This window comes from Corythoichthys intestinalis, chromosome 15, assembly GCF_030265065.1.
Source record: "Corythoichthys intestinalis isolate RoL2023-P3 chromosome 15, ASM3026506v1, whole genome shotgun sequence".
NCBI lineage: Eukaryota > Metazoa > Chordata > Actinopteri > Syngnathiformes > Syngnathidae > Corythoichthys > Corythoichthys intestinalis.
In genome coordinates, this window is record NC_080409.1 from 40,301,203 (window position 1) to 40,321,788 (window position 20,586).

The 20,586-nt window shown below is 40.2% G+C and overlaps 1 protein-coding gene across 3 annotated transcripts in view; it reads right to left on the reverse strand.

Moving 5' to 3' along the window:
- Positions 1-1,826: 1,826 nt before the first annotated feature.
- Positions 1,827-20,586, reverse strand: part of col10a1a (collagen, type X, alpha 1a) — a 36,706-nt gene continuing 17,946 nt past the window's right edge. For 2 of the 3 annotated variants that reach the window (XM_057860381.1, XM_057860382.1), the window contains 2 exons: positions 6,459-6,604; positions 1,827-4,386 (listed from right to left, as the gene is read on the reverse strand). In XM_057860381.1, coding sequence (XP_057716364.1) covers positions 2,552-4,386; positions 6,459-6,588 — 1,965 coding nt within the window. In that variant the 5' untranslated portion in view covers positions 6,589-6,604 and the 3' untranslated portion in view covers positions 1,827-2,551. Of the gene's footprint in view, positions 4,387-6,458; positions 6,605-6,806; positions 6,908-20,586 lie in introns of those variants that run through there. The other variant, XM_057860380.1, reaches the window with a different exon arrangement.

Consider the following 20,586-nt stretch of genomic DNA (forward strand, 5'->3'; position numbering starts at 1 on the left):
AAATGCGTTAAATATTTTAATGTGATTAATTTAAAAAATTAAATACTGGCCGTTAACGCAATAAATTTGACAGCCCTAATTATTATATTAAATTATTATCATATCTTGTAGTGCAAGTTTAGACAACAGACAATAGAGGCTTAATTTAACTCATTACTTTAACTCCCTTCTCTATTATATAAATATACATACTGTTTATACATGTGTATGCATAAATGTGTATATAATATGTATACATTACGTACATGCATATGGCAGAAAACAGGTGACTTTAAATTCCGCTTTGAGACCCCCAATTTTGCCAAATTTCAAAATTGTCCGATATGCATGTGTGATACATCATTGGAAATCTTAAAATCTCAATTTTCTGGGGGAAGAAAAATTTTGAACAAGAAGGCTTTTTTTTTTTTTTTTTTTTTTTTTAATGTTTTTTAAACAGCAAAACCCTGTCTGGAGGTGAGAGCACGCGAGAGCAGAATTATAGACACTATGACTTTAATGAGATATTATCGCGTACTTATCTGGTTTCGATCCAAAAACTCCATGTAGCATGTATCACCGAGTGTCAAGATACAGCTGTGAGTGGCCACAGCTGGATTTTTGGGGAATTTTATGGGTGAAACATGGTAATATAACAATGGTCGTGATGCAGAAATTGCAGACATCAAGGAGTGGTCGAGATGTTTCTTTTTCATATATTTACCCTTTTAAACGTTTTTTTTTTTTTTTCAATTTTTCTTTGTTTGGATCGATTATTTATCATCTAACATATCGGATAAAATGCGACAGTAACAAAAAAATACAATTAAGCGATAGTTATGAGGTAGATATCCGGGACTTTTTTTACAGACACAATTTTTTTCATTGTGACGTAATTTGTTTAAAAGTTTAAAATATGCGAGTGAATAATTTTTTTAAAGTCGTTTTTTTTTTTTTTTTTTTTTTTAAATGAAATATTAGACGTCAATTAATGATTGAGCTAAAAATGACAGACATTTTGAATAATAAATAGAATTAATTACCTTCGTGTTATAGCTGGGTTGAAACAAAAGCGGTTGCGTGACGTCTGTAAACGGGGGTTTTCAGGGTAAAACGGACAGTTTCTTTCAAAGAGGAGTGCAAGAGCAGAAACTGCTTTTTCAGTCTTGTCTGTGTTTTCCTCCATATATATTTATATATAAATGTGTATATGTGTGTATACATATATATACATATATACAGTATATAATATATGTATATGTATGTATATGTATATAAAATCCACTTTTAATGATATTTAAAAATTAAAAGTGTAACAAATAATGAATTCATTTGCCTTTCACATATTAGCTCATTTCTAATATATAGTACTAATTTGAATTTACATAACTGAATATTAATAATAATCATTATTATTATAATTGAATAGTAATTGCATCAAAATCTACTATTCATAAATAAAAATTATAAATATATATATTATAATATTCAATTAGCGATGGTTACATGGTGAATAAATTGAACTACTAAGTAATTGTGCTAATTGTTGCTATGTTGCTATTATTTTCAATGATGTCATTTAAAAAGAATCTTTTTTTTTTTTTTTTTTTTTTTTTTACCCTAAAGAATTTTATTTTCTAACATGTAATTAATTATGGAACATTCTCTATGTATCCTCATAAAATAAATGTACACGTTTTGTAAATTATGTATAGTATAAATTACTTGAATTTTTAACTCATCATTTTTTTTTTTTTTTTAAAGCTTATTATACTGTTCACATTTTTAAGGTAGAAAATGTGACTCTACCATTTACTGTTGCTGTAATGTTTTCTTAATGTCTTAAAGTTGTTTTAAAAAGTTCGCCTGAGACAGAAAGGTATTGTTAAGACATCTTTTTATTTGTGTCAATAATGCTTTACATGACATAATGCATTTTCAGGGATATAAAATGGCATTTGCAGCTCAGAGAGCACTGCTTGTATGACAATATTCCGGTTACTTATTTGTATTCATCATGGTCAATTTGACCATTTTGCCATTTCACAATATTCAAGTCATATACAAATATCAGTTACAACAGAAAGCATTGATGTACTTTTCTTTTTCTTTTTTAATAAGATTACTGGGTGTTGGGGCAAGAAATATTAAAAAAAAAAAAAAAAAAACAACAACAACAAAAAAATAGAGGTTGTACAAAAAATAAAGAAAAAAAACAGACAAACTGGGAAGTCAGAATCATCAGTCAGAGTCTTTATAAAAGAGTGGAAAAGAAAAGAGTGAAAAAAAAAACACAACACAGATCTAAAACCTCAGGTTCACATGCTGTCACCATTTCAAAAAGCATCCTGCGGGCCATGTGGTGATTTGCTTTCTCCATCCCTGATCTCCAGTTAACATAAATTAAGATTTTTCCTTCTTCTAAGCACCTAGTTGTTGTTGAAGTTTTCAAGTCGACATGCTTCTATTGCTCAAATACAATAGTCAACAGAAGGGTTGACTCTTGTTTGGAGCAATAGAGAGCACATTTAGTTGGTTGGCTGTTGGCTTTCGCGTCTCGGTGACCGACTTATCACGTCGAGGCGATCAGGAAGCCAGAGAAAGAGCAGTGCACGTTCTCGGCAGCGAAGACTCCGTTGGCCTCCTCATCAGGGATCTGCACGTACACGGTGTCTTGCTCGTTCAGCAGAAGCACGGCGCTACCAGACATCTGGTCAAGGAAGCCCTTGTTGTACTCATCGTAGGAGAACATGACGGGCTGGTCGTTCTTGTAGAGGGCCACCAGGGCGTGGGCGCCATTGACATGGATGCTGTAGGAGAAGTAATAAACTCCGGGGACCTGGCATGTGAAGATGCCGGATTCGGGGTCATAATGGCTCTCGGCGTTGTACACAATGTGGTCGAACTTGATGGGGCTGCCAGAGGCTGGGTAGGGCGTGGTCAGAGCTGCTGTGAAAGCAGACATGGGTGCCTTGACCATCACCTCGGTCATTCCCATTCCCATGCCCTTCTCAAAGACCACCTCACCGGGAGGTCCTGGGGGTCCGGGAGGACCAACGGGACCGGGCTCTCCATCGGCACCACTCTCACCAGGCAGTCCGGGGGGACCCTGGGGTCCGGGAACGCCTTTAGCGGTCACGCCAGCGGGGCCGGGAGCTCCAGGGAGACCTGGGTGTCCCTTGTGGCCAGGAGCACCAGCGGGACCCTGAGGTCCAGAAGGACCACGGGAACCAGTGGCTCCAGTAGCACCAACAGCACCAGGCTCTCCAGCACGGCCGGGGAGACCTTTGGGTCCAGCAGGGCCGGGAATACCTGGGGCACCTGTGATACCAGGGGCACCACCATGACCCTTCTCACCGGTGGCTCCAGTGGCTCCTCTTGCTCCAGCGGGACCAGCTGGGCCAGGGTAACCCTGCTTGCCTTGGAATCCCTGGGGTCCTACGTCTCCCTTGTTGCCCTTGGGGCCTGGAGCGCCAGTGGCACCGGTGTCACCTTTGGGGCCGGTAGCGCCAGTCTCACCTGGGAAACCTCTCACGCCTGCTGGGCCCATAGGGCCAGTAGCTCCAGTGGCACCAGTGGCACCGGTGTATCCGGTAGGACCTTGCTCGCCCTTGGGACCAGTAGCACCTGGGCTGCCAGTAAATCCTCTCTCTCCCTTCTCTCCATTAGCACCTGGCTTTCCGTATCCTGGGGTTCCTGGGGCACCTGGGGCGCCAGCGGGTCCCTGGTGGCCTTTTGGTCCAACTGCACCAGGCAGACCTGGGGCACCATTGTCACCGGGTTTGCCAGCAATACCTACACCGGGGGCACCAGTGTGTCCCTTGGGTCCCATTGGTCCCATGGCGCCAGGGGCGCCATCTCTACCGGGGCTTCCTGACTTTCCTGGCTCACCGGGCATACCTGACTTTCCTGGCTTGCCAACTGCAGACTGACCTGGAGCTCCAGTAGGTCCCATTGGTCCCATAGGGCCTGTGGCACCCTGGGGTCCTTGGATTCCGATACCTCTTTCACCCTTGGGACCTGGCAGGCCAGGGACACCGGGATGTCCTTTCAGACCAGGCTCTCCTCTTGGGCCCATTGCTCCAGGAAGACCAGAAGGTCCGGGTTTGCCAGTGGAGGAGAGGCCAGCAGGTCCAGGGGTTCCAGGAGAACCGGGAGCGCCCCTGGGTCCTTGGGCTCCGGTGGCACCGGTGTGTCCTTTCTCACCAGGTGCTCCGGGAATACCGGGTTTGCCAGGTCCGCCGGGGGTTCCAGATTTGCCAGTGATGGAACGACCAGGAGCTCCGGGAGGTCCGGGAGGTCCGTGGGGTCCAGGGTAGCCGACACCACTCTTACCTTCGGGGCCAGGGGGGCCAGGGGGGCCCATGGGACCAGGCTCACCTGGAATACCAGGCTCACCTGCCACCACTGTAAAATGATAAACAAAACAGCATGATCAGTAATAAAAAAACTGGAAACAAACCACTGTTGTACTTAAGTTAACAAGTAACAAACTGAGTTATGAGACATTAAATGTACATGGACTAAAAACATGACTATGAGACTACAAAAGAATATAATTACGTGACTGTGATGATGGCAATATTTTGCTGACAGGAAACACTGTACATATTTTAATTTTAGTGAAAAATTTCATGTTCAGCTTTGATGCACTTAAAACATTTTTTAACGTAACGAGAGAGAGAGAGAGAGAGAGAGAGAGAGAGAGAGAGAGAGAGAGAGAGAGAGAGAGAGAGAGAGAGAGAGAGAGAGAGAGAGAGAGAGAGAGAGAGAGAGACTAGTTTTTGATACATTTTGAGTGGATATGAAAATAAGTATATTTCTGGAATAGAAAAATGTTGATGGAGGATATCATTTTTCAGTACTCTTATTATAAATCTTCTTTTCACTTTTACCCATTTGAAGTATTTTCCCATATCTGATACACATGAACATTTTCAAAAGATGTTATATTCATTTATTTAACCATTTGAAAAACACAAAGTAAATCAATTGAGAACAGATTACAATGTTGATGTCACAGATGTAAAAAAAAGGAAAATAGGAATACATGGATGATAGCAACATGTTCACTTGAAATTGAATTAGTATAGTCTTGTCTCTTTTTTTTTCTTCGTGAAATTGTCTATAAAATACATTTTGCAGCAAATTGTATATCAGCATAAACAATATAGTACGTTTATTAATTTTTTTCACCCCATTGATAAGCGGCATGGAAGATGAATGAATGAATGAATGAATGCTACCAGCATAGTTAGCACTGAAATGCTAGCAATTGGCCTGTGATCAGCATCCCGGATAACAGGGAGTGCTGTTTTTCATTTTATTTGCATGGTTTAATTTCTGCCCTTTTTAATGTGGTCCCATGAAGACTCGCAGTGCATGGAATAAAGCCTGGCAGATGTGTTCTCCCTCTGTGCCACACCCAAACAAACCACACTGCTGCTGCTGGCAGACTGGGCTCTAATTTGCCACGGCCAAAATAGCAGCTTGTTTGCTGTCTGCGATGCTCGGAAAAGTGTCACTTTCCCCTCGTTTGAAACTTCAGATGTCCAGAATTATGCATCTGTATACCACAGAGAGTCGTGTATAGCAGGTGCAAAAAAAGATGACCTACATTACGGGTTTCTGATTATTCCTCTTTGGTGTTAAAATATGCATTATAACTAATCTGTATCTTCCCCCCTGAGAATTAGCAGTTACAAAACCATGAAAACGACCTGCGTTAAGTTTTTCCTGTATATGACTTGATATGCGTCCGTGGGGTACAAATATGTATTATAACCTTTCTGCATATTATTTAAACTGGGAGAGCTGGGCAGTAAGTGCTCATGTTTCAGTGCTGTTGACAGCGATGGATGTCCAATCCATTTTGAATAGAAGGGGTTGGCAGTGATTGCTTCCAGTCAAAATGGATTGGACGACTGTAGGCATAAATGGCAGTGAATGGGTTAAAATGATTTGTATAAGGAGTTTCTCTAATATGCTCTCCTGGGATAAAAGAACCAACAACGTACAAAAATTATTTGCGTCAATATTTACATGTATTCCTAAATAATACGGTTAAAATAGCCATCATAATATTTCTGTATGAATCTTTTTTTGTATAATTATGAATATGCAATTAAGTTAAAAGACAAAAATAAATTAAAATGACGTGCATCAAGAATTTTTGGATATGCCTTCCCTAAAATGTCTGTCTGGGATTGAACTAAGTAAAGTTATTGTTCTAATGTTTTTCTAATTTAGTGAATGTTAGCATTTTCAAAGTAATCATAATTATGATGAATGATTTTTCTCAATGGGCCTTATTTTATATACCATGCTGTGTTAAGAAAAACTATCATAACCATCAGCAACTTTCTCCAAAAACATAAACAGCAATCAAATCTACAACTATGTTACAACTCGAGCAATGTAAAACTTGGGGGTAAAAAATTCCCATCCAGTTGTTGGGCATTATCTGCCAATTTTCTTACCCTGGCTCTTGACGTGGTAAGGCTCGTACTGGGGGGCGGCCTTCACCACCTTCTTGACAACGTAACCCTTGCCGTGGCCGGCGACCAAGGCGGCCATGAGGAGGACGATGCAGGCGACGCGGATGTCCATTTTCTTCGGTCAAAACCTGCAAGTGAACAATGTTACTTTAAAAGAAGAAGAACAACAAAACATGTACACAAGTTGAACTTCAACTGTAACTTAACAACTAAGTTTACTCTTCCTGATGCTCTAAGTTGAGCATTTTTCCATATATACTACGCAAACATAGAGCCAGGAAAGCCCTGATATACTGAATGCATCCCGAAAACAAATAAATAGACACTTACCGACACGAAATTTGGGAGGGGGGGGACAAAAAAACAATCTCCTCAGCACCAGTGAGCTGCTGGTGCTTCTGTATATCCTTTGGCTTGGAGCACAACTGAGGATATGCTGCTTTGCCCAGAAAAGGTTGCGAGTATTTATACCATATCGCCGCATAAGCATCATTACAACACAAAAAAAGCAAGAAAAAAAGCCCCCACCATGCAAGTACCTCCCTCCTCAAAAAAGCAGAGCTGTAATTAGCAGGCAGATCTGCCCAAAACGGGCATGTCACATCAGGGTGCTCCACGTTTTGAAAAAAAAAAAAGGCAAGCACATGATGATTATCACTTTTTTTTGTCTAAGAAATTCTTCTTTTGAACAAGACAATGCACAAGGAGAGCAGAAGCCAAAGAAGTGTTGCAACAGATTTTCCGGTTTCATGCTGCATTTTTGTCCTTATTTGATTTTATCATTAGATTCAGAACATTTTCATTGAACCGTCATTAGCTTGTTTATTTGCAATTTTAATTTGTTAGTTATTTCATAACCTAAACACGTATTTAATCTGTTTTTTTATTCATTTTGTTGGCAGGCAGGACTTATTGTGACTGTTTTAACCCTTAAATTGAATGTAATGTAATTTTCATTTGACTTAATTATATTTATTTTGTATTTCATTTTCTGGAAAGTAGCTTAGCAAAGCTGCCAAAAGAGGAAAAACTTCATGACAATAATAATCATATTTCTTGAAAAATGCTGTTAAAGTTTGAGTAGTTGTCACACCAAGAAGACATTTTTTCATATTTGTTGTTACTTTACACTAGAGTTCCCTGATATTATTGGGTAGCCGATAATATCGGCCGATGAAAGCATTTTGAAATGATATCGGATAATATCGACATTGATTTTTATTATCGATTTTGGGGCAATATGCACGCCGCCTTCAAAGGAATGTAGAAGCCTTCTGCCTCTGTACAAGGGCTGGTCACAGCTTAGCACAGCAGTTATGCTTATTGACCATTTGATGTCTTCAAACTAAGAAGCTTGGGATTTGTTATGTGAGGAAACCATTTGACCTGGGTATCACAATACAATTAGCCATAATATGTAAAGTCCACAACCGTATATCGGATTTTTGGAGTTTGACAATATCATGATATCGGTTATCGGTTAAAAAGTGATTATTGGACAGCTCTACGCTATATATACTATTTTTTAATTGATGAATTATCCTCATGAGGTTCGATTAAAATCAATTTATATGTGCAAAATTGCACTGAAGGAAAAGTGTCATAGCACTTTTTCATTGTTTAAACAAAATGTTAACATTCTAAATCCTATTTTGTCTCCTCAGACCTTATAATATTCAAATTTTATTACCTTACGTCTTTAATGATTTTCCCACAAATATCTGATTAGCTTTCTTTTTGTTTGTTTTGACACTTGAATGAATTAATTTGATTTACTGGAGTTCGTGTTTACAGGACTCCCACTGTATAAATACACTAACGTCTGAAAATACTTGCCACTAATCTATTTTAGAAAAGACAGGTCCAAATTGGTAGTGGCTCGTTTGTTTGTCCACAAAGCCTACATTTACTGTATACACAGTGTCTGCAACATTTACATCAAGAACCTCTCTGACTGTCTGGACTTAGTGGAGCCTCTTAGAAAAATAGAATATCATAGTCTTGTTATATGATGATAAATGCAGTGGGGAGAACAAGTATTTGATACACAGTCAATGGGAAAACCCATTGGCAGTGTATCAAATACTTGTTCTCCTCACTGTACTTATTATCCACTAACATTTATCTGCAGCTTTATTGATACTGAAGCGTGCTTGTGGTAACCTCCTTGGAAAGAGCGAGTCAAAAGAGCGTTGGTCGTTGTTGTATTAACAGAATTTACCACCAGATGGCAGCAGAAACAGCAAGCTGGGTCCTGACTTTTGTGTCGTGCGTTGAGAGTGCAAATGATCTACTGTATTTGAGGAAAGCAGACATGTTTACTGAAGAGACCCCATTAAAATAAGTCACTTTCACAGTGACCCTGCAAATATAAGTTGTGTTTAGAGCCCCACGAAATAAGCCCCCCCCCACCCCCCCAAATAAGCCAGTTTTACTGAAATATCCCCTAAATAACCCACTTTTACAAATACACCTTGCATAAATGATACATAGACCTGGTTGACCGGTAACCTTTACACAAAGAATCCTCAAATTAAGCAAGTTGTATACAGAGACCACTTAAAATCATGTTTGCATTGTAACCCCAGAAAAAAAGGACTTTCTTACTTTTTTAAATATCCCTCAAAATTAGCCACTTTACTGTGTTGATCCATATGAAATAAGCCAGTTAGACACAGGAGACCCTCTGAAATTTGGTGCTTATTCAAAGTGACCACTTTAAATATGCAAGTTTAATGCAGGGACCCGTTGAAACAATACATATACAATATGTTTTACACAAATACAATGCAAAATACGCCAAATTGAACATAGATCAGTGTAAATAAGAGGCAAGTCACATATCTACAACATATTTATTTCATATTTCACGCGTTTTATGCTCCTAAATGAAATGGACCGCGTGGATGTGTGTGGAAGCGATCGTTTTATATATTCAATTTTTGAATGCCGCGCCATGAAAATGAGTGACTTCCGGCTTCAGTCTCGGGTTTAGGACGAATGCGAATGTGACGTCACCTGGGTCAGCATCTCACAATAGAGCATTGCAGGGGTGCTCAAGTCCAGTCCTCGGGAGCCCCTATCCAGCTTGTTTTCCATATCTCCCTCCTGCAACACACCTGACTCAAATAATCAGGATCATTATCAGGCTCCTGCAGAGCTTGCTGATGAGCTGATCATTTGATTCAGGTGTGTTCAAGGAGGGAGACATGGAAAACAAGCTGGATAGGGGCTCTCGACGACCCGACTTGGGCACCCCTGCTTTATTGCATGCAGATGGACTGCGTATTCTGCTGATTTTGCGGATTAATTTGTTTATTTTTTGCATCACGCTAGCCAAACGGCTGCAGAAAACTGTTGCTGCACCAGGGAAAGGCGTGTGAGCCTTGTTGGGTTTCAAAAGACGGATATTGGCCAAAACAAGCCCTATTACTGTGGGACCATTGGACTTACAAGGAAGTGAGTGAACATTGTATTTTGTATTATGTCAAATACTGGGCTCATGGCACATGTTTTAATATGGAAGTGGCTTGCATTTTGTGGCTGATTGGCTCCCGAAAATGCCACTCGGCTGACGACCGGCGGCTCGTCGCACCCCCCCACCGCCGAGACAGTGCTCTACTCGGCTTATTGCCCTCTTCGTGTGCCCGGTGTTCGGTCAAATTATCAACCCCATCAGAAATTGCAAGTTTGTGTTAAAAAGTGCCACGAATACAGCGATTACAAAGTAAACATTACAAACTTTCTTTAAATAAAGGACTTTTTACTTAGGTTTGATTATGGACAGACCTGTAGATAAGTTCTGCACGCCGCTCTCTGTTCACGTCTTCACATTTTAATGAGGGATGTCAAACGATTAAAATTTTTAATCCAGTTAATTACAGCTTAAAAATTAATTAATCGTAATTAGCTGGGATAGGCTGCAGCACCTCCGCGACCCTCATGAGGAAAAGCGGCAAGGAAAATGAATGAATGAATGAATAATCACAATTCAAACCATCTATAAAATATGCCATATTTTTCTGTAAATTATTGTTGGAATAGAAAGATAAGACACTAGACGGATATACTGTATACATTCAACATACGGTACATACAGTCTTATACCTATATAGCGCTTTTCCACCTTTCAAGGCGCTCAAAGCGCTTTACACTATCTCGCCATCCACCTACTGGTGATGCAGCACCAGGAGCAACGTGGGGTTCAGTATCTTGCCCAAGGACACTTAGGCGAGTTCATCAGGGCGAAGAATTGAACCCACAACCTCTGTGTTGGGGACAACTACTCTACCACTGAGCCACGCCACCCCACAAGTATAAGTATTTGATACACTGCCAATGGAAAAACCCATTGGCTGTGTATCAAATACTTGTTCTCCCCACTGTAAGTACTGTATTTTTTTATTATAACAATAAATCAACAAGATGGCATTAACATTATTAACATTCTCTTAAAGCGATCCATGGATAGAAAGACTTGTAGTTCTTAAAAGATAAATATTAGTACAAGTTATATAAATGTTGTATTAAAACCCCTCTTAATGTTTTTGTTTTTTTAAAATATGTAAAATTTTCAATCAAAATATAAACTAGTAGCTCGCCATTGTTGATGTCAATAATTACACCATGCTCACTCATGGTACTAACCCATAAAATCAGTTGGACCCAAGCGCAAGCAGAGGGAGCCAAACACCAAAAAACAAGTAACAAGCAGACATTACACTGTACTGTCATTTTAGTTTGTTTGAGCGGGGCATGTCCGTTAATTGCGTCAAATATTGATTAATTAAAAAAATGAATTACCGCCCGTTAACGCGCTAATTTTGACAGCCCTAATTTTAATTATTCGTGTCGAATATGGCGTAAAATAATGTGGCAGCTACGCACTCCTCCGACGTCAGCCGGTTTGTCCGGCGGTACTCTCCAGCTGCTTCCTCGGCGAGCTCTCCTGTCTGTATCAGGGGAACGAGCTTTAACTTGTTAGCTGCCGGGCAGGTTGCCAATCGGCGAAAACAATCGACAACCCCGCCGCCATGTGAAATGATCCAGGCTAGTCTTGTGTGATTTTTCGATTCAAAAGTGAAAATAAGACTTTGAGACTTCACTCAGTTTGGGTTAGCGTGTCGGCTAGCTGTCACGCTTCTTGGTTTGCTTACATTCTTAGAAGCCGGGGCAGGGAAATGACAAAAGCCTGACTAACTACAGTGGCATAAAATATTGAAATCGTTCGGGAAGTGCGACAGTAAAGGTGAAGCCCGCAGTTTTGACCATTATGGAGTCATTTTGACATGTCATACTGAATGAATGCATTTTTATTATTTCTTATTCCATTTAGTACAAGAATGTTATTTGTCATGACCATACTATTTATTCGATAAAAAGAATATCCTGTAAAAATATTGGAGTAGAGAGACTGAAACAATGACATTTTGCGGCTGTCTTCGTCACATTTCCCTCGTTCTGAATATTTCCCCCTCAATGGGTTGAATTCTAAATCAGATGAAACCATGACCCTGCCGACGTCATCCTCCTGTTGGGGACGCTAGAGCCCTATAATGGTTGGCGTGGCTAAACGGCAGATTAAAAGACAAATTTCGCATCATCTGCGCTTTGCCAGATTGTTGTATGTAGTCGAATCGTCTCAAAACCGCGAAGTGGTGCCCCCCGCCCCCCATTTTTTCCCCTTTTGCATTCAATGTATTTATTCAGATTTAGCATCGAAAAAATATACATATAAGACATGTTTTTTCACTTTTTTCCCGAAGTATAATTAAAAAAAACATGTATTTATACATATTAAAAAATGGACAGGCACTTCAAATGTAATAATTATAGTTTTAAACATGTTACTGTCCCGCCAAATTATTTCTAAACAATAATAAAGAAGAAAAATGCTTGTCTGTATTGAAATGCTTAATCGAGTTAAATCTGCTCAAGCTGCTCACTTACACACAATGTTGCCACAGCATCTGTTTATACAAGCTAAACTATGACTGACGCATGCGGCGTTTTGAAGTTTCAGCTTTCAAGCATCTGTGGCAAGATCAAACCCTAACGTCTGTCAATCATCGTGAGCTTTAATTAGCAACTCCAGTGCACTGCCTGACCAAGAAAAGCAGCTGGATTGAGAGAGAGAGAGATAGTGATCAGATCGGGACAGCTCTATAAAATACGGCATTTATTTATTAATTTTTTTGTAATTGAAAAAGAAAAAAAAAAATCTGCAATTGACTGAGGCCGCGAAGTTTGAAGTGCGAAATAGCGAGAGATCACTGTAATTATTATTTCTTTGAAAGGTAAAAGAACCAAGGGGGAGATTTTGTTCATTTTGCTTTCATTTTGATTGCTGGTCAACAGTTCAAATAAAAGGGGAGTCCAAGTATTATTTTTGTCTATTTTCAGTGTTGATATCGGTGCTGCGAGTGAACAAGCCAGCGTGAGTTGGTGGGGAAACGCCTTCAATTACAGCCTCATTTCTGGCGCTTTCCAGTGTTGTTTCTTCCCGCCGTATTATCTTCCTTCGTCCTCCACCTTGTCCTCTCTGTGCTTTGACACAGTCCAGCTGTAATTTCTCCATTTCTCCATTTTGGAGCCCCGCCGCATAGGAAATATCCACACCCAAATAATCATATGTTCTAAAACACACAAGTGACCATAAATGATGCGTGTAGACTTTTCCGCGAGATGGCTAATCTATTTAGAGTGCATTCCCCTCCGCCCCTACCCGACTTGTTCTCATGACTCTCTACATGGCATGTATTTACATGACAGCCATCTTTCTTCAGCAGCTTAATTAAAGATTCAGCAGCAGTTTTGTTTACGTAAATGAGGGCACATTATCTGCAATTTTGCTAAAGTGCTACCTTGCTGACGTATAGTAGGTCATGTGGCGTAGGCCAGATCCTGATCAAATTAACTATAACCGACTAATGTAACATTATATTCCTAGTTGGACTCCGAAATTAAACACAGAGGAATAAGTATTAGCATACACACGCAAAAATGTGCTACCTAGCTAACCTTTCATTGTTTATTTTGTCAGTGATGACAATAACAAAAATATTTCGTCAAAGAACAATTTTTTCATGATGATGATGAGCTAAAACGTGTCTTGGAGTTAAAGCATAACCATACAAATGTCAGTTTTCATCTGACGAGACGATAACGGGATTAAAATGTGACATACTTTCTGTTTTATGTCCACAATGTGAGACATTTTCTTATTGTTCACCTCTCCATGACTCCCATCACTGCTGTTTATGATGTCCTTCAAGCTAGGCTGCACTCCAGGCTTGCTTGTTTTAAAACACATGGTAAGATTTGTTTTGTTATCTTAGCAAGAGACAATATGCAATGTTGCTTTAACTTTTAAAGGTCAGTGCTGAATGATCATCACACACTAAATGGAACTTGTAGCATTAGCATAGCATTCATGTTAGCATTAGCATTATTTTAGCGTGGCGAGAGTCCTCTTAAAGCAACTCCAGGGAACTTTTCAGTTTTGGTCGATTTTAGCGACACCGATGGACAAAAGTGGCACTGTTTTGCATTATTATGTGAATTAGAATCATATTTTGAGACGATTCGACTATATACAACAATTTAGCAAAGCGCAGATGACGAGAAATTAGTCTTTTAATCTGCCGGTTGGCCACACCTACCATTATAGGGCTCTCGCGTCCCCAACAGATAGATGACGTCAGCGGGTGACTGAGCTCATCGGTTTTACTATTCAGCCCATTGAAGGGGAATTATTCAGAACGAGGAAAACGCGACGAAGAGAGCCGCAAATTGTCATTGTTTCAGTCTCTGTACTCCAATATTTTTACAGGATATTCTTTAATTCCAAGTATTTTTTCCCCAATAGCTAAATAAATGGCTTGAGAAGGACCAGTCAGCCCGTCGAGGGGGAACTATTCACAATGAGGAAAACGCGACGAAGAGAGCTGCAAAATGTCATTGTTTCTGTCTCTTTACTTCAATATTTTTACAGGATATTCTTTTTATCCAAGTATTTTCCCCAATTGCTAAATAAATGGCATGGTCATGACAAATAACAGTCTTGTGCTAAATGGAATATGAAATAATAAAAATGCACTTATTCAGGACGACATGGCAAAATTACTCCATAATGGTCAAAAGTGTCGACTTCACCTTTACCTTCGCACCTCCCGAACGATATTTTATGACACCCAAATCGGACATATGTCATTTCCCTTCCCCGGCTTTGGAGAATGTAAACAAACCAAGAGGCGTGACAGCTAGCCGACATGCTAACCCGAACCGAGTGATGTTTCAAAGTCTTCAAAGCAGAAAACCACACATAACTAGCCTGGATTATTTGACATGACGACTGGGTTGTCGATTGTCTTTGCGGATCGGCAAACCGCCCGGCGGAGAGCAATTTACAGTTCCTTCCCTGGAGGAGGGCGGCTGCAGTTGTTGTGCAGCTAACGTGCAGCTAATGTGCACGAGGAGAGCTTTTTAAATGCCTATCAATGATCAAACGTAAGTAGTCCTTTATTTAAAGAAAGTTTGTAGTGTTTACTTTGTAATCGCTATATTAATATTTGACATAATACAAAACAAGATGTTTACTCACAACCTCGTAAGTCCAATGGTCCCACAGTAGTAGGGCTTGGAAAATATCCACGGTGAATGGGAACCTTTTGAAACTCCAAAAAGGTGCACAGGCCTCTCCCTCATAAAGCAAGATTTTTCTGCAGCCGTTTGGCTGGCGTGATGCGAAAAATAAACGTATTAATCCGCAAAATCAGCTGAATCCTTAGTCTTCATACACAACAGTACGGCTGTTTAGTGAAGAGGACGCCTTCACCCGTACACGTCACAGCGCCCTCCTCCTCAATGCAAGACCGAAGCCGGAAGTCACTCATTTTCATGGTGCGGGATTAAAAATAAATAAATAAATAAATATAGCGATCGCTTCCACACACATCCAAGTGGTCCATATCATTCAGGAGCATAAAATACTGTGTGTATTATGAAATAAACATGCTTTTTCGTGTCACATGCACTTTAAGGAAGCGTGTTTTTCTCATGAGGACAAGCACACACCCGCACAGTGTCATAAAATCATGATCTCCCTGTCGCCTACAGATGGATTAAGGTAATGAATCCAGTTGTGGCTAAACAATAGCATGTGATGGTTAGCAACTGTGTGGCTTATTGTGGCTAACCCCCCAACCCCACCTTAACTTGTCAGTGTTCTCGAGTTTGGTTGGGGGCGGGGGATAACGTCATACCAGCGAGTGAAAGCCAGGCAAATGTTTATTCTTGAGTCCTGATAGCCCCCTTTTTTCCCCTCCTCGGGCAAAGCTTTTTGTCTCTTTTGTTGCTCTGCCATTTTTGCAGACTTTGCGCGAAACCGCATCAACTTCCGTCTTTATAATGAATGGTAAAAGTGGGAAGTGACGTATGCCATAAAGCAGTCAGCACATTTGCAATTTTTTTGTGTGGTTGGGTTCCTGCCACCCTCCTCAAAGTTAATTAGCGCCAGTGTAAGCGATCACAAATGCTATGGAAATATTTTATAAAGGTTGAAAAGTTACTTCGTATTGTCTTGAACTCTCGGACAACTTTTGTTGAATACACAGTTCTTGGCATCCAGTTTGGTATAATGAATTGAAAATAATGTATTAAATAGTGTTATGTCCTGCTGAGTGTGTATTATCATCACAAAGTTCGTGTTGTCCTTGTAGAATAGACATGTCCAAAGTCCGGCCCGGGGGCCAAATGCGGCCCGTGGTCAAATTTAATCCGGCCCCCAGCCTCTGTCTTAAAATCAATAACGTCTGGCCCGCACACAGACTTAATAAATTGGTCAGCAGTACTGCAACCAGCATACGAAGTAGTTTACACGAAATGCTGCTCCTCATTTACCCACTAAAAGCTAGCAGCATTTTAACCCTTTATCGCTAAATGTATCACATTTGATACACCTAAAATTTCATGATTTTGAGATGAATTTAGAATTTTGACATTTCTTTTTGAAAAATAAAATGATGGATGCAAGTCAACACATGCATCTGCAGGTTCCATGAAAAAAAAAAACATGATTTAGCATGGGTTATAGATATTAGAGCGCTTATTACACATTCATTTTGACTTTTCGTTTTACAAATTTGAAAAAAAGGTTTCATTAGGACTTTATTTTTCAAATTTTGGGATTCTATCATAATTGCTTCATGTTGCAGGTATTTAAGGGCTGAGCAACATTACTCCGTGTGACCCATTACTTCCATTTTCTAAAATGGCGACAATCAACAAAAAAAAAAAAAGAAAGTTGTGACGGCCGACGCTTCACGGATAGGTGGAAATTGGACTATTTCTTCACTAAAATACGCAACAACTGTGTCTTGCCTCATTTGCAAAGAGACAGTTGCTGTTTTTAAAGATTTCACTGTGAGGCGATATTACCAAACAAGACACGCTGACATGTACGACAAGATTACAGGGAAGATACGCAATGAGAAATTGAAGCAACTTGAAGCTAGTTTCATTTCACAGCAGTAGTATTTTGCAAGAGCCCGAGAGTCGAAAGAGAACGCCACAAAGGCTAGTTGGGAGATTGTTGAAATTATTCATTAAAAAATAAAAAATAAAGCAAATGTGACACATTGAATTGCTAGCTAAATTTTGCTTAAATATATTTTTCTACGTAAAGGACGTCAGCCAAGGTCGGCCCCCCACATTTTTACCACGCCAAATCTGGCCCCCTTTGCAAAAGGTTTGGACACCCCTGTTGTAGATGCTACAATATGTGCTTGCCTGTCAACGTTCACTTCAAGGAATTAAGAAACTTTTTCTTATTTCTTTATTTTTGGACTAAAATGTTTGTATTTTACAGTATTTTACAGATGAAAGCATTTTGAGGTATTCGTCGACTAAAACTAGACAAAATTTTTCTGTGTTTTCGTGGGCGAAGACTAGCCCATTTTGAAATGACTAAAATATGACTAAGACTAATAAGTACCTTCGTCCAAAAAACTAAGACGGAAATTAAAAGAACTGCCAAAATTAACACTGCTTGCTATTTATAGTTACTTTTTTAGATCATGAATTCATATGTGCAAAAAGCTAGTTTTTATCCAGTGAGCTGTACTTTTGTTTAGCTCAAACCACCATTAACCACCATGTTTTTTTTCCTCCTTGAGCCACCAATTTTTATATGTACTGTTTTAGAATAGTTGAAATGACAGAGCAGCAAAGGGTGGAGCGAGGATTTGAAAATGTTTAAAAAAAAAAAAAAATCCTCCCTCCGTGTTTATTTATGTGTTCAAACACGGCAATGGAAGTCGTCCGTTTTTAGGCCTCCAAACAGCTTTTTAAAGCTGGAAAAACAACAACAATCCGCATCTGCATGCCCAGTCTGTAAAGGGGACTTTTATGCTGAGATGTGGAACCCAAGTCAACTTTGGATGACTAGAATTAAATGTCCAACTTGTTTTTACCATCATCCGCATTTATTTTTCCGGGCAAACAAGGTGGTTCCTTGAAAAATGAGAGGGCGAGTGTACAGCGCCAAACTCTCTCGGCACAGGTCATTACTACATCGTAGCTCTTTTGATGTGGTTTGTAAGCTTCATTGTGAAGAACCACAAGGGACCAGGTTCAAGCGAAGACAAGGGCTTGTTCGGCTATTTCCATACAGTGTCCAGTTACATGTTGTGTGACTTCAACCAATCAAAAGACAAGCCCACACCTACAGCACCACATGAGATCATACCGTACCCTTTGTGGAGAAGCAGCAGTCTTTTCAAACGCTCCGCCCCGCCTAATCACGTCTCCTTTTGACTCAGCTTCCCTCCTCTTTCTCCTCAGTTATCAAGCCCCCCACATTGTGTCTATGGGTAAATATGATTAGCAAACGTTAGCACCACTATGGCGTAGGCGTGTAATAGTGCAGGGTTCCTACAGGTTTCGTTCAGTTAAATTCAAGACTTTTTAAGACCTAATTAAGATCATTTTTAAAAAACTTAATAAACCGGTACCTCGACATACGATCACTTTGACACACGATCTTTTTGACATCCGACATAAAATTTGATTCTCCATTTGTTTCTACATCCGACGACATGCTCAAAATACGACGACATGACAGCACCGCAGATGAACACACGGCGGATTTTCTTGTGTGAGAAATCAACACAGGTTTCAAAAAGGTTGGTGCAGGTGGTGAAACAACGAAAAAGGTGACGTTTACCTTCTAAATGAAGGTGCAAATTAGGGCTGTCCCAAACAACTAATTTTCTCCCGATTAGTCAGGCGACTATTTTTACGATTAGTCGACTAATCTAATAATTTAAAAAAATATATATATTTTTTTCTAATTTAGCAATGACATTTTTGTTGACGCTTATCAATTCACAAAAACATTTTGGAACACTTAAATTATTTATTAAAGTACAAATAAACACATAAATAACAATAATAAATCACAAATACACAATGAGTTCAAATGCTGAAAGAATTAGATAGTGCAAAAGAATGGAATGTAAACAGATTCAGAACACTGACTTCGCCTTTTCAACATGATTCAAAACAATTCTTAAAAAAAATGCCGAGCATTAATATTATAGTATAGTACTATATATAATAGTATTATAATAATTATTCATTGCTAATCAGATTTTTCATAAAGGGTGTCATTTTAAAGGTATTCTTAGTGTAGAATCTGAATTCTGAAGTATGTGGGATTTTCTCCAGAAATCATTATTTATATGACGAACATGCTTTTATTTTGAAATGTTCACCGGAAGTACGTTCGCTAAACAGTTAACTTCAGCTTTACACTCCGCAAAAAAAGCACTTTTAGTCATTGCATGTAGTGTCAGTAATAGATTTTTTTTTCATTTTTTTCGTTTGCAAATGCTATTGAACAGCGATTTTTCATGTTTGAAGTGTCACCTTTTAACCGCAAGTTTTCTTTCATGAGACGACTGCCATTGTTTTATAGCAGGCTAAAGTAGGTTGCCTTTCCCCCCCCATTCACCTCAGTGTAGCATTGCTAACGTTACAGTGTTTAATATAGATGTGTTTTCTTATTTTGTATGTCTGAACTTCTTCTACAGCGTGTTCATAAGAGAAAGGAACTGGAGTCTCATATGCCATCAGCACCTGCGCGCGTAGCGATAAAACGCAGCCATGAAAATTACCACACTCATTTTTATTTGCCGTGCGACAACTGGACTCATTGCATATCGTGACAGGCTTAGCAACTTCAATAAAACATGCCGTTAGTTAGTTAGATGGACTTACAAACTGGGTCACGGCACTTTAGGTGTTTATTCACGGCCGACGTGCAGCCAAGCTTGGCATTTAAGAGACAGGACACAAGAGTGTACCCTCCTTTGTTTATTTGAAATGAGTCAATGTTTTGGACGCTCTGGTACGCTTTTTTGGCTTTGTGCCGCTTTCCCCGCTTGCATGCAGAGCTTCCGACATTCTGAACTTTCCCCGCATATATTTGTTTAACCCTTCATTTACCGTCGACGGGATGTTGTGCTCGTCGACGGATTTACGTCATCGATGACGTCGACTATATCGACTAGTCGGGACAGCTCTAGTGCAAATTATAGAGAGTGCGTCCCCTCTTCCCATTCCTGGGGGCCGTTTGATGGGGACGCGGGTGGCCCGGAGTACCGCCCTGGATCCTGAGGGGTGACGATGGCTGCGGGAGGAGGGATGGGCTGTGCTGCCCCGCCCCCCCCACCCTCCCCGGGCTGGCTGGGTGGGAGCTGTGGCCTTGGGGTGGGGCTCGTGCACGGCTGGATGTGATTGGGTGTGCTTGGTTGGGGGGCCCCGGTGCCGGGATTGACGATGGGGCAGCGTAGGGTTGGTTGCCGACGGGCTTACACTCACAAGGGATTCACACGATTACTGGTTTCAAGATCACAGAGCAGATTTGTGTACACTCCACTGCTCCCAATCACTTATCTTTTAGACCCCCCCCCCCTTTCCCGGGTCAACGGTCCCCCCACATGTTGTCAACCTGAAATACATCTGGCTGACGATGGCACCAACATATTCATAGCTAGTGTAGGCGTTCAATGTATTTATTGTTGTTGTGTTTCTTTTCTTTCTTTTCTCG